This window comes from Aspergillus pseudodeflectus (assembly GCF_044049435.1).
Source record: "Aspergillus pseudodeflectus strain CBS 756.74 chromosome Unknown BJX68scaffold_111, whole genome shotgun sequence".
NCBI classification, from domain to species: Eukaryota; Fungi; Ascomycota; class Eurotiomycetes; order Eurotiales; family Aspergillaceae; genus Aspergillus; species Aspergillus pseudodeflectus.
The window spans coordinates 24,662-41,436 of NW_027263887.1; the positions used below are offsets into that span (position 1 = coordinate 24,662).

The window sequence follows — 16,775 nt, forward strand, 5'->3', positions numbered from 1 at the left end:
AGCTCTGAACCATGGGAATTTATCTCGATATACAGGGCATCGAGAGTGGCAGGATCTTCACCCCCAACGAGGCTGTCAAGGGGGTGGTCCGCCTGGAGCTGCACCGGGCAACAGTCGTTTCGGATCTCACCCTGTCCCTTGAAGGTCTTTTGCGCTGGCCCACTTGAGTCTGGTGTATCTGACCTGTTCTTTTAGGCACAACGAGAACGGCTCTCATCGAGAAGGGGCCTGCGTTTATTCTAGGCAACGATGTGCCAAAGGTTGCCGACGAGAGCCACCAGGTCTGACTGACCCTTTGTGACCTCAGTGCTTTCCTGACACCCGAGAGAAATAGCTGTTCAAAACATCAAAGGTTCTGTTTCCCCCCTCGCACACATCATTCATCGCCAGAGGCTACACTCTTTCAGAGGGCCAATATGCCTTTCCATTTGAGATCAACTTCCCGCTGTTGGCCGAATGCTCAACATCGCAGCCCGAGTTGAGGCACCAAGAAGCAATTCTTCCTCCGTCATTCGAAACACGAGCCGTCAAGGGCGCACACGCCAGTGTCGCATACACCTTACGGGTCGCACTCAAGCGACGTACACATGTTCGAAAGGTCATCTCACAGGAGCAGAATCTCAGCTTTTTACCATTTGATCCTGCTGCTGCCCTACTATCGTCTCTGGGAACTGGGTTCCACATCAGACAAAGGGGACTGTACATTAGTCCCCAGAGCTCACTTGGATACTCTCAAACTGCACTTCCAATCCTGCTACTAGAGGCGAAGCTCCCATCGCCGCCTGTCTTGTATTCAAGTCAAAGGCTACCTTTGCAGCTGTGTGTACGAAGCCTCCCAACACGGATACACCACGTCCTCCCGATTAAGCTCCAAAGTCTGCTCATCAATCTTCGGAGCACGACCGACATTCTTGCCGACATTCATAACACATCTTGGACATCCTCCAGGAGGGTGCTGGAGCTTCACGGGCTCGACGACACGATCGCCTGTGACCGGGAAAGCGATGTTCTTTCTGAGATCAAGCCCGGTGTCATACAGAGCGTCACCCTCCCTGACAGTCTTCCAAGCTTTACTACTTGCATTATCGAACACAAACATTCACTCGAGATTGATGCGACTTTTTCCCTTTCGGAACCCAACAACCTCTCGGTATGAAGTGCATTCATTTCTGTGGTTGCTCCTGAGACTAATTGAGACTTCCGGTGTAGTCAATAAAGCTCGTCATCAACGTTGAATTCGGGACAGGGCTGTACGCGCAACATACTGGGCGAGGCGGAGATAGGATACCCCCCATCCCTCTGAGACGGGGATGCATAGCACACTTGGGCGCTTCTGACACAGTTGATCTGGGGAGGGATCCCCCGCCGTACTAAGACCAAGTGTTCTTCTATGATAGAGAATCGTACTGCTATTGTAATCCTCTTGCACTGAAGAGTAGGTTTGTTGTAGATGTAGACTCGTATTAGTGGCATAGCCCTGATCCAGCTCCGCCGAGTAGGTTACTGCACAAGTATATATCATCCCTCATGCGTGCTTGTCCAAGTAGGGAAGCATGAAGCGGACGAGGTTGGGATGAGAGCCTATGCTCATGAGTGGACAAAGACAACGTGATCACATTGCCTTGTCTGATCCACATTTGGCCTTGACAAAGACGCGGCGCAGCCCTCGTCATGGCTCTGGTTCTCACAAAGCATTCTGTCGCGGAATCTGTTTCGACGACACAAAGGCCCAGGACAAAGGGGTCAAGGCTGATAATGAGTTGCTGTCATTGTGTGTTTGACAATCCTGAAAGAGTTTTTGCTGCACATTTGGACCAAGGAATAAAAGACCCTGAATCAGTTGACGGAGTCGTGGTCTCAAAGAGCTGGATAAGAAAGATATAGATAGATGCACAAGAATTACCTGGTATATTCTAATTGTAAAAGCACAATTAGCTGCAAATTATGGAGCTGCATCAATTATCTATCAGTTTCTGTTCATAATCTACAAAGTACCGACTATAACACCATTCCTGTCTGGATGGAGCACGTCCCATGGCTCCTGTTGATCTTCAACAGCATCGTCGGGCGCGAGGCCAGGGAGGCGCGAGCCCAGCTTGTCGCCGCCCAATCGCAGCTACTCCACGCCCATCTAAGCGGAAACCAAGCCAGAATCAACGACGCCAACACCGCCGTAGCAAGGGTAACCGACGTCCATACCGCCGCGCCAACTGAGCGAGCAGTGGAGACGGCCGCCAGGATTCGACAACAGCCGGAGATTCAGCGCCGCTATAGCCTTGCGACATCGTACCTCGAAAATTTACCCGATCGCGACTTGATCTTCCTCATGAAAGTGCACCCGGAACTGACTGGTCTCATCTTCCAATATGCACTGCCAGAGCGCTGGGTCGATGCGGCCATGTGGACGCAGACGAGGGAGGACGTCGTGAACTGGCAGTTCCTGATGGCAAGGCGCGTCGAGCTGAATCGTCTTACGAGATCGATACAGCGGCGGAACCAGGGCCACCAAGAGTTCATGGAGCTGGTAGAAATCGCGCTTCGGATAGGAGAGCGCGATATGCGGACCGCTGCGCGGACACTAGACCGGCTCATGGAGGAACAGGCACGGCTCGATCCATTCCACGGAGCAGTCGCCAATCTCTCGCCAGTGGAACTATGGTATCGCAAGACCAAGAAGCAGGTGATCTGGAACCAGGTTGCGAGGATTCGAGAATTGTACAGGGGGCTTGGTTACTTACAGGATCTACCTCGGGATATGCCTGTTATGAGACCCATTCCTATTCCACCCACAAATGCAATGAGCCTTAAGGCCGCACAGCGGAGTCCAGGGATACTGGACCAGCTGATCATGGAGGACTGCCACGAGGCTCTCATCATGTTGAGACGACTAGGGATCTTCAACCCGATAGGATACACTCGCATGGGCCACAGTTACCTGCATCATGCATTGACGAACAAAGCTTTCAGAGTGGCTCGCATGATCTGCAGCCTTTACACCCCACAGGACTGGGTCAGCAGCAGTATCATCCCCGACATTACACCGTGCCATTGCTGCGACGAGAATGCAGGCCAGGTGCACCGCAATATTGAACTCCTGGCGGAGCACAAATGGGTCAACCAGTTCGTCCGCGCTTTCTTCAATATTGTCCACCCCTGTGGGTGCAGCAACGGAATCCTCCCGGCGCTCTGCTGCGGGCCCATACCCGCCGGATGATATGCACATTCGCCTCGCGTGATCTGGCTAACAGGCTTTAGCAGCGGGGATTAATCTTTCGCAAACGCCAACGATTGTTGTGGCTTGCGGCTCGAATTCAGTGACCCATGGCGGGACCCCCTGGCATCTGGCTGCAACAAACCGCAACATTACCTTCCCTGTCTTTCTGGACAATCGGATACACGACCACATTTTCACCCCCGACTTTAACAACCGACTGCCTCTCGACATAGCGATCATGGATGACAAGTATGTAGCCGCTCAACGGCTGATTCAGCTGGGCCATTCTCTTCGTGAGCCAATATACAGCCTTCTACTCACGCTCCCCAGCCCTAATAACAGATATTTCCAGCTTCTTTTCAATGAACTTGGAGCAAAGATCAACACTATCCACAGGACAACTACTCACACTATCCACGGAAACAGGAGCTGGGCCAAGTTTGGCCCGTTGCTACACGATGTCGTCCGCGCGATGCACTCTGTGAATGCACCGTTGCAGGCCAAAGTGACAGCTCTGCGCCAATGGGGTGTCGCCAATCACCGAAAGGTCACTCAAAAAACCAGGCCCATCAGCGCCGTAATTTCAGCCAATACGACCAAGGGAGTACGTTTGATAGAGGCGATTAAAGAAGGCAACGCAGTAGCCCAAGGAGACCCCCAGGCACTCGATGGTGCTGACCGGAATGCGAGCAAAGTTGCACTTATCTTTCATGTATCCCGGTCAATCATCGATCTCTTGTGAGGACTACTCGATATGCATCATATTGGTTTTATATAGCTCATGTCCACTGCAAAGTTAACTTGCGGATGCAATTGGCCCTTCAAGTTGTATTTCCTCATAAAACAAGATGTAACCGGCGATTTAAGATACTAATATTTACGATAGCTCCTTGTGCAAATGGCATAAGAATCCATCGGAGCTCCCGTACTGATCGGACGGGATCCGCTCCAGGTCGACGGAAGATCCGCCAGTAGCGAGCATAAATACCGAATTCCACAAGATTGACCACGCCAACCCCATGTTTCCAACCATAAGTACTGGAAAATGTTAGACCTCACCAGAAAAGTCGTCCTCATTACCGGCCTGGGCCAAACGACCGACCAGGGCTGGGGCATCGGTGCCGCAATCGCAGCCAAACTGGCGGAACAGGGCGCATTGATCTTTGGCGGCAATCGATCCCTCGAGTCGGCGAAGCGAACAAAATCCCGCATCGAAGCTGCTGGCGGAATATGTGATGTGCGAGAAACAGATGTCATAAACAGCACGTCTGTAAAGGAGCTCGTTGACGCTTGCATGCAGCGCTACGGCCGAATCGATATCCTGGTCAACAATGTAGGCAAATCGGAGCCTGGTGGTCCCGCTGCCATGGCCGAAGATACCTGGGATGCGCAGATGGAGCTGAACCTGAAGAGTATCTATCTCGCTTGCCATCATGTGCTCCCAATCATGGAGAACCATGCTACTGGAGGCTCGATTGTGAATGTCTCGAGTATCGCGGGCTTGCGGTACATCGGCAAGCCACAGGTCGCATATTCAACGACCAAAGCTGCCATGATGCAGTTTACCAAAGTCACCGCTGTTATATACGCGGCCAAGGGAGTGAGGTTGAATACCGTCGTCCCAGGACTCATCTACACTCCGTATACGAGGGAACTGGCAAAACGGTATGCACCTGGTGGCGATGAGGAGGAGTATATGCGGATGCGAGATGCACAGGTCCCCATGGGGCGGATGGGAGACGCATGGGATGTGGCGAATGCGGTGGTGTTTTTGGCGTCAGACGAAGCGAGGTACATCACTGGTCAAGAGTTGGTAATGGATGGTGGAATCACTTCGTCTACGGGGAGGACTTGACATTTGAGCGGGCGTCTTGTTCTTTGTACGCATTGTTGAACAGCGACTTGTATAGAAGGGAGGGAAATTGGAAACTCATGAGCCGACGATAAGTTCATTACCGTCCAGTGGCTGCGTGTACATAATTTTATCTACCTCGCAAATTCTAATATTAGTACATCCAACATGGTCTCTTTGCCCTATGAAACATGCATAATCGCTATCCGCGTGTAGAGTACATCACTTCCCTAGCCTATTGATAATGCTCTCCACGTCTGCAAAACTAAGCTCGGCCATTGTCTCCTGCCAGAGTTGCTTGGCGATTGCCTCACCCTGAGGCTGATATACGAAGGGAGCCATCCTTGTGAGAAGGTGAGCATACACTCAAGGTACGATCGAGTCTCATGATATAAGAGGCGACCTACGGAGCCACTTTGCCGTCTTCAGTATAGTGCCCGTGGGATGCCGGACCATGATTCACTGCCGTATCCACAAGTGCACGCGAACCGACTGACGCTTCCCGGGCATTGAAGAACTGCATGAAGCGAGCGGCCTGCCCAACCACGGAGCCCTTGAAATCCCGGTCAAGGCCAGATTTGCACAGACCCGGATTGGAGGCGTTGATGACGACAATCGAGGAGGGCACACGCTTGGCGAGTTGTCGGAGGAACAGTTGACCAAGTACCTTTGAAGCTGCATAGCGATCCTGAAATTTGAAGCTCTGCGGCTCATCGAAAGCTGTGAGGAGAGGGGTGCTGTCTTTCTCCTTGGAACTCGACCCAGGCGGGGGTATCGGACGAGACGAGTGTAATACGGCCGGGATGCACCGGATTCTTTGCTTGGAGAATAGAAATCATGTGTATCACGGAGTGCATTTCCAAGGTAGTTGACCTGAATACTCTTCTCGTGTCCAGGGTGCGGGTTGAGCGCGAAGGATTTCTTGCAAACACCAGCGTTGTTGATCACAATGTCTAACCAGCCAAGAGACGTGGTGTAACGTGGTAATAGAGTTGTAGCTAGTGTCGAGTTTGACACTGGACATTCCGCTTGCTCGACAAAAGTTGCTGTTTTGCTTCCTCGCCTTCGCGTAAAACCCGAACAGCCATGATAAGCCGTCCAAGCCCTAAGTCGAGGAGCTGTGCGCAGCACTCGAATCCAATACCTGTGTTGGCTCTGGTAACAATATTGATCTTTCCCGAGCTCCTCGGCTAAGACGCTGGGTGGCTCCCCAAAGAACTGGCGCTTCACGAACCCCCCTTGGGTCGCTCGCTTGTTGATTGTAGCAGAGGAGAAATCAGCCTTCACTAATTGAACTAAGAGAGAAGATACAAAATGAAGAGAATGCACACATGGTGATACTATCAGTTATTTTCGAGTCACTGCCTAAGCTAAACCACCACAAGAGCCGGGCTAGTCCCTTTCAAGGCCGACGAGGCGAACCGTCTGTGGGCCGGGCATCAGGTCCAGCCATACCGAAGCTATAAGCCTGTAGGTGCTCGTCGCTCGAGTTAGTGACCGAGATTGAAAGCCCAGTACCTGTTTGCTAATTCCGCAAGTCCTCACCTCTCTCGAACGTTATGGAACGTGAAGAACCCTTGACGACCGGTAACCCCGAACGCTGTTCAAGAATTTTCCAGATGACGACTTTGTCGATAACGAGCTCAAATTGAATCCAGCTGCCGTCACACTGCTCGAGAGATAGGCGGAAATAGCGGGGGAAATAAACTAGTAGTGCTATAGCTGTAATTAGTGATTATACAACGGGAGAATGTGATTTAGCGTAATAGTCATGCCATGTTTCTTTCCAAGCCTGAGCCGAGTATTTATCCGACGGCGTATGCATACTTAGTCCTTTTTTTACCCTACTAGACCCTGGTTTTGACCTTTTTGGAATGCCGGGTGTTGGCGACACTAATAGCTTCGACACCCGTGCCCTGGGTTATATCACGAGCATACTATCACGGCGGCGAAATATCCAGAAGGTACGAAGACGGCCTCTCAAGGGGGGCGTGGGGGTTCTCTATCTGCCCAGCTATCCAATTCAGGCCTATCGTACGAAGGAATCCCCTGCGATGCAGCTTCTGAGGGGACGGCCCCTTGGCCACCAGGTTATGGACGACCATGATTTCTATATGATACTAGGACAACTACAACGGCTCTCGGCCGTCGGTGAAGCCAGCACTTTTGAGATGACCCAGGATGGCGAGACATTATATGTCAGTGCAGCATCATTCGGGGTATGGTAGCTACTATTGTGGTTCTCATAATAGTATGCGACAGGCCTGAGCTTTTGGGTTCACCGGACTTCTGATGACACCGTCTTTGCATACTACAAGCTGATACAATATATTGTGGAAGTCGGGTGTTTCATCAACGGAAGAATGAGTACATCCGTTTTTGATACTCCATTATCATCGATATTGTGTGAATTCCGAACTCAACTTCAACCTCTCTTCATTTCGCGCTTTATAGCCCTGGGGGTGTTGGTTACGGACAGTGATATCCACGAGTCTGACCGAGTACCTAACTGAGGGAGCATTCGTACTCTCGAACAAACTCGACGCCATTATGCGACAGTCTACTAATGACCTGAAGCAGCTAGTTCACTGTAGCGAAGGCAACCTCATCTCCGGCTTAGAAAAAGAGCGAGGTACCGGACGCTTACTTACTTTATCAGTCCCATTGGCGGACGGCTTGGAAGTCCTTCTGAGCGCCTACTTAGATATACACACCGGACATAAAATTCCACGTGCTTGATCACGCAGTACGCCACGACATGCTCGAGTCTGCCCAGATTCTCATACGCCATGGCGTTCTGGTGAAGCACAACCTCATCTCTTGCTGCGTGTCAAATCAAATAAGGTCATTAGTCTGGACCATATTTGGTGAGAGACGTCGTCGCCTTCTAGAGATTGCGAGTGACACTTTACCAGCGGCGATACAAGCGCAGCTGGGATTACACGCTAGGGCTCTCCCTGACCTGAACGCAGAAAGAATATGGCAGGAATTGAACATCCGTAGCTTCCCTACTCCTGGCTCACTGAAGCGAAAAATTACTGGTCTATTTTTCAGGATTTTGATCATTCGATCGACACCTTTGAGAGATTGTACCAAAAAGAATCCCGCGACATTGACTGCGTGATGGATAATGGATTCAGCTGTGTGCTGGATCCAATTTTTTTTCAGCAAAAGAATGTTCCACCACCTTCGGTTGAGCGATATCATTGACTTACTTGCCAGAGCAAGGTGGCTCCTGGAGAAAGGTGTCCCTTTACGAATACCAGAGAACACGGACCACACTACTGCTCACCACGAACTGGCTTTGAGAATAACAGGCCTCATTATTCGTCGTGATGGTTAAGGACTAGTTATCCCAGCCGCGCTTCCCGCGCAACATAGGGCTTTTGTCAAGTCGACCCTTGGAGCGAGGTGCAATAACTTTTGTTGGTGCTTTTATTCAGAGCCGGTATGCTCTCTACTTTCCGTGGCAGAACATTCCTGCAATACAGTAATAATATTGAGATATGTTTAGCACCCCTCCTAAAGCAGGGACATGACACTAGTGGGCGCCAGTGGACACTAGCGGGAGTTGGATTCCTCCAGGGCAGCGGTAAAAGAAGTGCTTGGGGTCTCTGTCAACTATATATCTGTCACTACCCCCATCGCTCATATTGGGTCCCTTCAATCCCAAACTATAGACAAAATGAAGCCAATCCCATCAGGCAAAGAACCACGCCTTTCCAACCCTCTCGGCGGGCCCCATCGGCTCTTCGACGACTCGTTCATTATTGAATTCTTACAGCCCGCCGCAGAGCTCGATGCGACCGTCTTGATGCGGGCAACATATGTCGGAGACCATCCCTCCATGCAGCTGGGGAAAAAGCACCCTCAGGTAAGTAAATCAAACCCCAGAAGCCCAAGTCTTTTAAACTAAGATTGTCTAGGTTCCACCGATGCATCTTCACTTCATGCAGTCCGAATCTTTCATCGTCGAAACCGGAGCTATCGGCACGACAACCACATACAGCCTCATCGACACAATCCACACGAGTGGCGCAAATTATCCACAGAACAAGGTCCCGGCGAGGCTGTCACCACCCTTTCCTGTCCGTAGTGATGAGGGCGTTACGGAAATCACCCCGTGGACGCCACACCAATTCTGGCCGTAAGTTCATCCCATGTCTCCATTTCCCGTTCCAACGCTCATGTTTTCAACCCAGAGTATCGCCAAACCACGCATTTTGGTTGACTGCGGAGGGCAAAGCGCAGGAAGCCTCGTCCCCTCAGGGTCGGCGCACTGATACCAACCTCCTCATTTGGGGTCACCCACGAACCCATGACAATCCGCCAGCGGGCGGTCTCAGCACTGCCTTTCCGCCAGATCTAGATGCGGCGTGGTTCGTGGCACTCTTGTCGCTCGTTGACGCCGTGCATGGGCAACGCTTGACGATGAGTCCTGGACTCGGGGCTGTGTTGATGGCATTACAGACTGCGAGTGGTGCGTCGCTGATTATAGCGCCAAAGGCATGGTGGCTTGGCCCATTGAGGTGGGCGATCCCTTGGTCGGCGCAGGTGGTTTTTGAGCGCGCGCGAAAATTGTTCCGAGGGAAAAGTGTGGTGCAGCTTGTGGAGGAGGTTATCGAGCGGGAGGTTGTGAGGCGGAAGTGATTAGGCGAGATAAACCTAGATATTGTATCTACAGGACTGCGAAGTGCGAAGAGATGGGCTGAAAGGGCCCACAGTTGGACGGCAACTGGCTGCATCCCAAGATCGGCTGCGGGCTAGCGGCACTGGCGCCACCACTGCTTCAGCTCACGCTTTGCACAACCTCTTGTCTGGGGAGAGAGCTCGCAATTTCAGAAACGTCGCTCTTTGGACTACCAGAGACAAGCTTTTCAGATACTTTCCCCTGCTACCTTCATGGCGATGCGAAACGCCTGCATTTCATGTCGTTTCAGGAAACGCAAATGTGACCGGGCCTTCCCAACATGTGGTCGATGCGAAGCGTATGTCATATCAGCGATGCACCCTTAAAGAGTGTGCATTAATATTCTGTAGGAATTTCACCGAGTGCATTTACATTCCACAGAAGCATTGCCGGGCCGTGCAGCTGGCAGCGCACGCTCCAGACGTAGGATACACTGGCATTTCCCTCTCGCCGCTGTTCGAGCCATACCCCATCCCTCGGCGGTGGTACATGCCACGCCTGCTCCAAAACTGTACGTCACTTGCCCTTGATGCACATCCCTCATCTGATGTTGGAATTTTGCAGTCATTGATGGCCTAGGCGTCTCGCAAGTGCCGGTCCACCCTGGAAGCATGGCATGGAGCCTACAAACCGTGTGGATGCAGCACGCGCTCGGCGAGCCGTGCCTGTTCCACGCTACCCTCTTCCTGGGGTCTAGTTACTCTGACATGCTGCGCGGAGAGAGAGCAAGCTCTTCTATAACCCTGTTTCATCAGAGTGAAGTGCTTAGGTTGGTTGGCGAACGGCTTGGCCATCCTGTTCTCGGGATAGATGACTGTACAATTGCAGCAATCACGCCCCTTGCGTCTTCTGCAGTGAGAAATCCTCATCTACTCTGGAGTCATTGCGATGGCTAATATAAAATAGGGGTTTAGAGGAGACCGAGATGCAGCACGTATCCACCAAGCAGGGATGCGGAGGATGGTGGAATTGCGCGGTGGACATGACAAGTTAGGTATGGGAGGCTTAGTGGCCGCCCTACTACGCATGTTAGTATGCCTGTTTGTGATTGAGAGACCTTGCAGCTGGCTAATGTTAACTAGGAATAGCCTTGTATGCAGGATCGCGTTCAACCAGGTTGATCATCCCTCGACGGGTGGGGAACCTACTCTGCCGCCGTCAGCGCTAGAGATTCGGATTCTAAACTCCCTCGAGGATTCGCCCGGACACGATATCCCCGTCCAGTCAATCAGGAGCATTATTCAGGTTGCTTTCAATGCCAAGTTGCAGGCTAATAGCCAAGTCTCGCCGGCGCTGGACCGCAATAACATATCCATCCCCGAGGACCCCATATATCAGTGCTGCTACCTAGCCATGACGATCCTCCTCTTCATCGTCCAACAACCCCTTCATCCCTCGAAGACTCTGAATCGTCTCGTCCACGATCTAAAATCCTACTTCACACTAACAGATACTCAGACGTGGCTCCGATATCTCCCAGAGGTATATAGCTGGGTGTGCATGATTGGAGCAGCGGCGACAGACAAGCTGGAGCTGCGAATATGGTTCTACTTTAGGCAGGCCTCGGCACTAAGGTTGACCAGTCTGCAGAATGGAGGGTTCATGGATGAGCTCTGGGCGCATTTTGAGTGGCTGAGGGAGCGGAGGTCATCACGAGCCGGTGCCGGGGGTTGAGGATCAGGGTTGGCCCTGATAAAGGGGTCTCTACGGGCATTGATTTACAAATCAAATATCCTACAATATACAGGGCATCTTCCTTTTCACTTGTTAAACTCCAAATCAATCAACGTTGAATATCAAGTTTGCAATCTTGGACTGGACATGGGAGATACAACAGGAATACTGATATTCAATATCCTGATGAGGTCCTGACCAACATTCCCACGTCGACACTACGATCCATATCATCTCTTGAGAACAACAAAGGACATCCATAAGCTCACTTCCTGCCCACCAAACTGATTAATCTCCAAACTAAGAAGGTCAAGCATACTACGCCGTCGCCAAACATGACGATAGTTCTTCGCAGGACATACAATGGAATATCTAACAGACATGAGGAAGCCGTGGTTATGCCTCTACTCTTAGCGATCCAAGAGAACCGTACCTTGAAAAAGGCCGCGACACCACGAGCAGTGGGCTTACTTGCACAAGTAAAAAAACCTGCATTTGCCGGCGGAGCATGGGGCGTGATTTAGTCCATTTTGGTTCCATATACTGTTCTAATTCTGGTGTGAGGGCACGGTGCTTCGGAGCAGCTCGTTCCGCGGAAGGCCCGAGGAAGCATGTACTTGACCTGGATTGAGTATAGGTACTGCTGGGATTCCAGAATGTTCCGCCTCCTTCCGGTTTCCCTTTTTGTCAGCCGACATTTTAGTTGACAAGACCAAGGACTGATAAGATGTAGACTACGAGATCGGCATCTTTTTGAGCACGGGGCGGTCATGCGTGCGCTGTATTTAAGTGGGGATCATCATTTCTCGTACCCATTCAACCTAAAATTATCACTCGTTGCTTAGAAAATGGCATCTGTATGGGTTCTGGCTCTGCTCGCCGTGGTCAGTGTAGCAGTCGCTGTCACGCATGGTCAGGGGAAAAGTCCTCCAAGTGGGTCGAAACGCCCTCCAAACTCAAGATACGGTGGGAAGGAGACTCTTCAACTCATCCCCTATTCAGCATGAACCCTCCCAGGCTAATGAATCCCACGCGCAGGACTACCTATTGTCGGCCATGCCTTGCAAGTACCACCGATGCATTCATGGCTCAAGTTCAAGACGTAGACAGACGAGCTCGGTCCCATTGTCCGGTTCCGCATTTTTGGAAAGGAGAATATCGTAATATCCACGGAAAAAGTGGCCAACGATCTACTACGAGAGCGGGGCTCGCGATACCCCAGTCGAGAGCATTGTACGCATTTGGGACGCTTTTTGAGGCTGGGACTGGCACTATAGCTGCTGCTATGATGTCCTTTGTGCTTGTTATTGTTCTCTTCCGCCAGTGGCAGCAGGCAATGTGGGATAAGCTTGATGAGGTTGTGGGCGACCGGATGCCGCAGTTTGAGGATATACCCAGACTCCCAACGTGTCGGGCAGCTATCAAGGAAGTTCTCCGGTGGAGGCCTGTTACCAGCGGAGGTAAGTACCTTTCCCCTGGCTCCCATTGCCGTACCTGGCTAATTGAACTCGTGCATGTGTTCCACATTAGCTGACGGAGGACAATATCTATAATGGATGCTTCTTTCCCAAGGGGACCACGGTCCACGCAAATCAATGGTAGGCCTTCGCCCGCACAGAAGACGCGAAACCTCACCTCACTCACTAACTCGTTGCACCAGGGCCATTCATCGAGACCCCGAACTGTACCCGGATGGCGACACGTTTATCCCAGACCGGTGGCTTAATCCCAAGTACCCCACATTCCGGGAACCGTTGAGCAAGTATCCATCTCTGCAGAACTTCTCCAGCTTCAGCTTTGATCGGCGGATTTGCCTGGGGATAAACATCGCCGAGCGGTCCCTCTACATTCTCCCAGCGCGTGTCATGTGGGAAAAGTGAAGGATGCTAATGGCGCGGATATCACACTGCCGTTATATGATTATACCACTGGATTCAACGCACAGCCGCAGCCATTCACGTTCCACCTCGAGGCACGCTCGGAGCAGAAACGCCTGGCAGTTGAGGAGGCGTGGCACGAGGTTGAGAAAGAGGACCCGCTTGCTTGGACAGCTGATTATGGATTGGGGCTTTCCCCAAGGGGAGGGGTCAAATCCTGATTTCTCGGCTTTGGTGGGAAGCCTTGACTCGCAGCAGCTCTCGACCCATATCTAGTTGAGCCAGTAACGAAGGTAAAAATCCTCGGCTCAGGAATCCCTATGGAAGAGCTGAATCAGCAAGCATTGCCAAATCGAATTGGAGTAGAACAATGGAGCGTAGGATAATTTTCGTGCCAGGTTGTTTTAGGTGTCGTATCTGTTGGCCTGGGTCAGGAGAAAGTTTTGTGCAACTGCCGTTCAAAATACACCGAGTCCGAAGGGTTTCCTCATAGAGTTTATTGCCTCATGGTAGGACGCTGCTGTAATTTCCTGGGGAGCAGACGTCAAGGCCGTCTGTGAGGAATTGAACGGGGAGCTCTAAGGCTTCACCATTCTACCGAAAAAGATGCCGCAGAGAGCAGTATATGTACATTTTTAGAAGTCAACGGGAGAGCCAAACATTCAACCACGCCATCTTGTTGTACCTTGTCGGCTTCAGCAAGGCAACGATCTGTAATAAATGCTAATTATCTCATATCCTCTCTAGACCAACTAATTCCTCCTCTTATAGTCGCAACAGACCAGCTCAACCGTATCGCCCTGCTTAAGGTATTATCACGGTCCTACAGACCATTGTTTACTAGACTGTGCCATTTTGCTATCTCAAGAAATAGGTCTAGAGCATGGGATGATTCAAGCTGCTCATCAACATCAGGGGACAGAGGCACATGTTTTCGCCATTCCACTATGGCTTGTTTGCCCCCTGGGGCTTGATCGTCAATTCCGCCATCCCGTCGTAGAGTGCGGGCCGCGCCTGGGTACGATTGACTTAGTCGTTCATTGAATGTTGATTGTGGCATCAAGGACCAACCGAGGAGGTCGGCTGCCGCACAGCAGGCGGAATGACCGGTAACCCGGCCCAGAGGCTCATCAGTGGGATTCAACTCGGGACCAGTGGATTCTCCATTCGCGATGTTTGGAATGATAATTGCAGAGCCCATGCTTATGCATGGTTTCGTTATATCCTCACGTGGGTAAGGTAGTAACGGAGCACTGTCCTGCAAGGTTCGGTCGCGGATAGTCTCATGTGCATTCCTTACCGGAGACTTGTAATTACCTTTGTGATTCGTACCATAGTAGCAGTTGACGCCGGTTCTCTGGCAGCGGTGACACGGTATTTCGCTATCGCATTTGACTTTGGACCGCTTGCAGGACATGCATGCTCGACTTACTCGGCCCCGCCATGCAACGTACTTCTTCCCCGGCGTTGGATTGAAGGAGTGAATGGCATTTCCATGTCGGCATAATGAGTCGCTGTGACTTTCTCGTTAGACACGATTGCGCTGGGTGGTTGGCTTTGGAGATTGGACATACACACGGTTGAATCGCTAGCCACACACTTGGCACGCATATGGTTTTGTGTCTGTGTGCGTGTGCAAATGGCGGTCATAGTGGCTGCGTCGGCTGAACGTGGCAGCGCACATATTGCAATGGAGGCGCAGGGAATCCATTGGCGATCTGTGTGGATTCTGGTCAGTCGCATCGACGTTGGTAGTTTTGTGGTCGGGATGAACACGGTGAGCATGCGAATGCCTGGTTCTGAGCAATCGAACAAGAAACAATTACTAGATTGCTGCGCCCTTCTGCCAGTAAAGGGTTTACTGGTATCATTCCGCGGAACGCTCCGTACAGTCGGAACCAAGCTGTTCGCCCAACCTATTGCAACACTGTATCCGGAGATGCGGGGTAACTCTGGCCTCCTATTTCATTGTCACCTGCACTGCGAAATCCACCCCGCCTCTCTTCCGCGGATTGGACTCATAAATTGTCCCCTCGCGACTTTCGACACCAGAGCGACACTCACCGATAGAGCCAAAGAAATCCGACCAACATACCACGATGAGTCGGAAGGAGTACATTTACAAGCAGGTTGAAGGAGGCGGCCTGCTAGCCAGCGTCTGGTACAAGTCTGGGGCCGAAGACACGGGAAAACCCATCGGTGAGTTGCATACTCAAGCCCAAAGTGGCCCATCATTGACCTAGAAAGCACTCTATTTTCACGGAGGCAACCTAGTTCTAGGCCACAAGGACATGTTATCCCAAGACTACATCCAGCAGCTGCTAGACTTGGGATTCGGAGCGGTCGTCTCGCCCAACTACCGACTTGCTCCGACGATTTCTGCAGCCGAGGGGCCTGTCCAGGATGCCAAGGATAGTTACCTATGGACCCAGACACAGCTGCCGGAGCTTTTGGCCAAGGACGCCAATATTCGTCTTGATGGGAGCAGGATTGTGACTTTGGGCCACTCTGCCGGAGGGACCCTGGCCCTTTTGATGGTGCGTTGAAACCATTTAACCCCCTTCACCTCCAAGGACTGGGGTACTAACGGCGAACCACAGGCTTCGCTCCCCCAGAAACCACTTGCAATCCTCGACATCTTTGGTCTCAAGTACCTTAACGATGATTTCTACACCAAGCCCAACCCCGCGTTCCTCAAGCTACCGGACCTTGATCAGGCACTAGTGGATAGAATCTATCAAGATCTTCCTGCGCCAAGTGCCGGGCCACCCCCCTTGGGGCCAAATGGGCCTGATCTCAACAACCACCGCGTTGCCTGGCTCCTCACTGCTTTCAAAAAGGGCACGTGGCTGAGCTCAATCGTGCCAGATGGGAACTATAGCGGGATTGACCCAGCCGCGCTCTTTGGCTCTTCGTTTCCTCCTACATACTTCCTGCATGGGGCGGCGGATACACTGGTTGATGTTGAGTTCTCTCGAAGGGCGTTTGAGGAGCTGAAGAGTAATGGTGTTGATACTAAGCTCGTTGTTGAAGAGGGAGCACCGCATGGCTTTGATGCCGGGTCGAAGCCCGGGGAGCATAAGTACGAGCTTGTGACGGCGGGTTTCAAATTCCTTGCCATCCGTGCTACCTAAGTGGAGAAGAACAGAGCGGTAGAGCAGTATACTTCTTTGCAATCGTGAGCTTGGTGAAAGATTTTCCTCCACCCTTCGGGCATCGTATCTACTCTTCCGATCACATACTGCTCGAAGAGCTTGACGAGCGAGAGGCTGCTTTGATCCTTTTCTCTAATTGGCCACCTCGGAATATAACTCAACTCCTCGGAACAGTAACAGCATACAGACAAGCTTTCTGGCTCGGGAGAACTGAATTCGGAACTCGATTGTGGGACAACAAGGCTCAAGCGCAATCGTGCAATATATCGATGATATTACCCCGACTGACAGGTCTGTAGAAGCACTATGACTA

At 51.6% G+C, this 16,775-nt stretch overlaps 8 protein-coding genes across 8 annotated transcripts; 7 read left to right on the forward strand and 1 right to left on the reverse strand.

Moving 5' to 3' along the window:
• Window positions 1–11: 11 nt before the first annotated feature.
• On the forward strand, window positions 12–3,956 carry BJX68DRAFT_273419 (uncharacterized protein; the record flags this gene model as incomplete). The annotated part of the gene is made up of 6 exons (XM_071047458.1): window positions 12–144; window positions 196–281; window positions 335–1,150; window positions 1,210–1,250; window positions 1,993–3,155; window positions 3,256–3,956. The coding sequence occupies 6 exons, from the start codon at window positions 12–14 to the stop codon at window positions 3,954–3,956; spliced, it is 2,940 nt and encodes a 979-aa protein (XP_070892176.1).
• A 303-nt stretch (window positions 3,957–4,259) lies between these two features.
• BJX68DRAFT_273420 (SDR family NAD(P)-dependent oxidoreductase) lies at window positions 4,260–5,069 on the forward strand (the record flags this gene model as incomplete). The annotated part of the gene is made up of 1 exon (XM_071047459.1): window positions 4,260–5,069. The coding sequence occupies one exon, from the start codon at window positions 4,260–4,262 to the stop codon at window positions 5,067–5,069; it is 810 nt and encodes a 269-aa protein (XP_070892177.1).
• A 219-nt stretch (window positions 5,070–5,288) lies between these two features.
• On the reverse strand, window positions 5,289–6,519 carry BJX68DRAFT_259843 (uncharacterized protein; the record flags this gene model as incomplete). Its single annotated transcript, XM_071043775.1, has 6 exons — window positions 5,289–5,409; window positions 5,474–5,786; window positions 5,915–5,987; window positions 6,089–6,256; window positions 6,297–6,352; window positions 6,489–6,519. 6 exons carry the CDS (start codon window positions 6,517–6,519, stop codon window positions 5,289–5,291), a joined length of 762 nt encoding a protein of 253 aa, XP_070892178.1.
• Window positions 6,520–8,751: 2,232 nt separating this feature from the next.
• On the forward strand, window positions 8,752–9,716 carry BJX68DRAFT_274485 (uncharacterized protein; the record flags this gene model as incomplete). Its single annotated transcript, XM_071047676.1, has 3 exons — window positions 8,752–8,940; window positions 8,993–9,213; window positions 9,269–9,716. The coding sequence occupies 3 exons, from the start codon at window positions 8,752–8,754 to the stop codon at window positions 9,714–9,716; spliced, it is 858 nt and encodes a 285-aa protein (XP_070892179.1).
• Window positions 9,717–9,928: 212 nt separating this feature from the next.
• Window positions 9,929–11,544, forward strand: BJX68DRAFT_34599 (Zn(II)2Cys6 transcription factor domain-containing protein). The gene is made up of 5 exons (XM_071049008.1): window positions 9,929–10,054; window positions 10,107–10,267; window positions 10,321–10,610; window positions 10,663–10,784; window positions 10,839–11,544. The coding sequence occupies exons 1-5, from the start codon at window positions 9,969–9,971 to the stop codon at window positions 11,428–11,430; spliced, it is 1,251 nt and encodes a 416-aa protein (XP_070892180.1). The 5' UTR covers window positions 9,929–9,968; the 3' UTR covers window positions 11,431–11,544.
• A 700-nt stretch (window positions 11,545–12,244) lies between these two features.
• On the forward strand, window positions 12,245–12,543 carry BJX68DRAFT_250495 (uncharacterized protein). Its single transcript, XM_071042263.1, has 2 exons — window positions 12,245–12,396; window positions 12,469–12,543. Exons 1-2 carry the CDS (start codon window positions 12,279–12,281, stop codon window positions 12,534–12,536), a joined length of 186 nt encoding a protein of 61 aa, XP_070892181.1. The 5' UTR covers window positions 12,245–12,278; the 3' UTR covers window positions 12,537–12,543.
• Window positions 12,544–12,718: 175 nt separating this feature from the next.
• On the forward strand, window positions 12,719–13,310 carry BJX68DRAFT_273422 (cytochrome P450; the record flags this gene model as incomplete). The annotated part of the gene is made up of 3 exons (XM_071047460.1): window positions 12,719–12,877; window positions 12,961–13,028; window positions 13,091–13,310. 3 exons carry the CDS (start codon window positions 12,719–12,721, stop codon window positions 13,308–13,310), a joined length of 447 nt encoding a protein of 148 aa, XP_070892182.1.
• A 2,096-nt stretch (window positions 13,311–15,406) lies between these two features.
• BJX68DRAFT_273423 (alpha/beta hydrolase) lies at window positions 15,407–16,441 on the forward strand (the record flags this gene model as incomplete). Its single annotated transcript, XM_071047461.1, has 3 exons — window positions 15,407–15,506; window positions 15,555–15,844; window positions 15,908–16,441. 3 exons carry the CDS (start codon window positions 15,407–15,409, stop codon window positions 16,439–16,441), a joined length of 924 nt encoding a protein of 307 aa, XP_070892183.1.
• Between the last annotated feature and the right edge of the window lie 334 nt (window positions 16,442–16,775).

Coding starts and splice junctions, on each gene's coding strand:
- BJX68DRAFT_250495 (XM_071042263.1), top strand. CDS start 12,279: ATGGCATCTGTATGGGTTCTGGCTCTGCTCGCCGTGGTCAGTGTAGCA. Junction 12,397..12,468: donor CCCTCCAAACTCAAGATACG/GTGGGAAGGAGA, acceptor TCCCACGCGCAG/GACTACCTATTGTCGGCCAT.
- BJX68DRAFT_34599 (XM_071049008.1), top strand. CDS start 9,969: ATGGCGATGCGAAACGCCTGCATTTCATGTCGTTTCAGGAAACGCAAA. Junction 10,055..10,106: donor ACATGTGGTCGATGCGAAGC/GTATGTCATATC, acceptor AATATTCTGTAG/GAATTTCACCGAGTGCATTT. Junction 10,268..10,320: donor GCCACGCCTGCTCCAAAACT/GTACGTCACTTG, acceptor GGAATTTTGCAG/TCATTGATGGCCTAGGCGTC.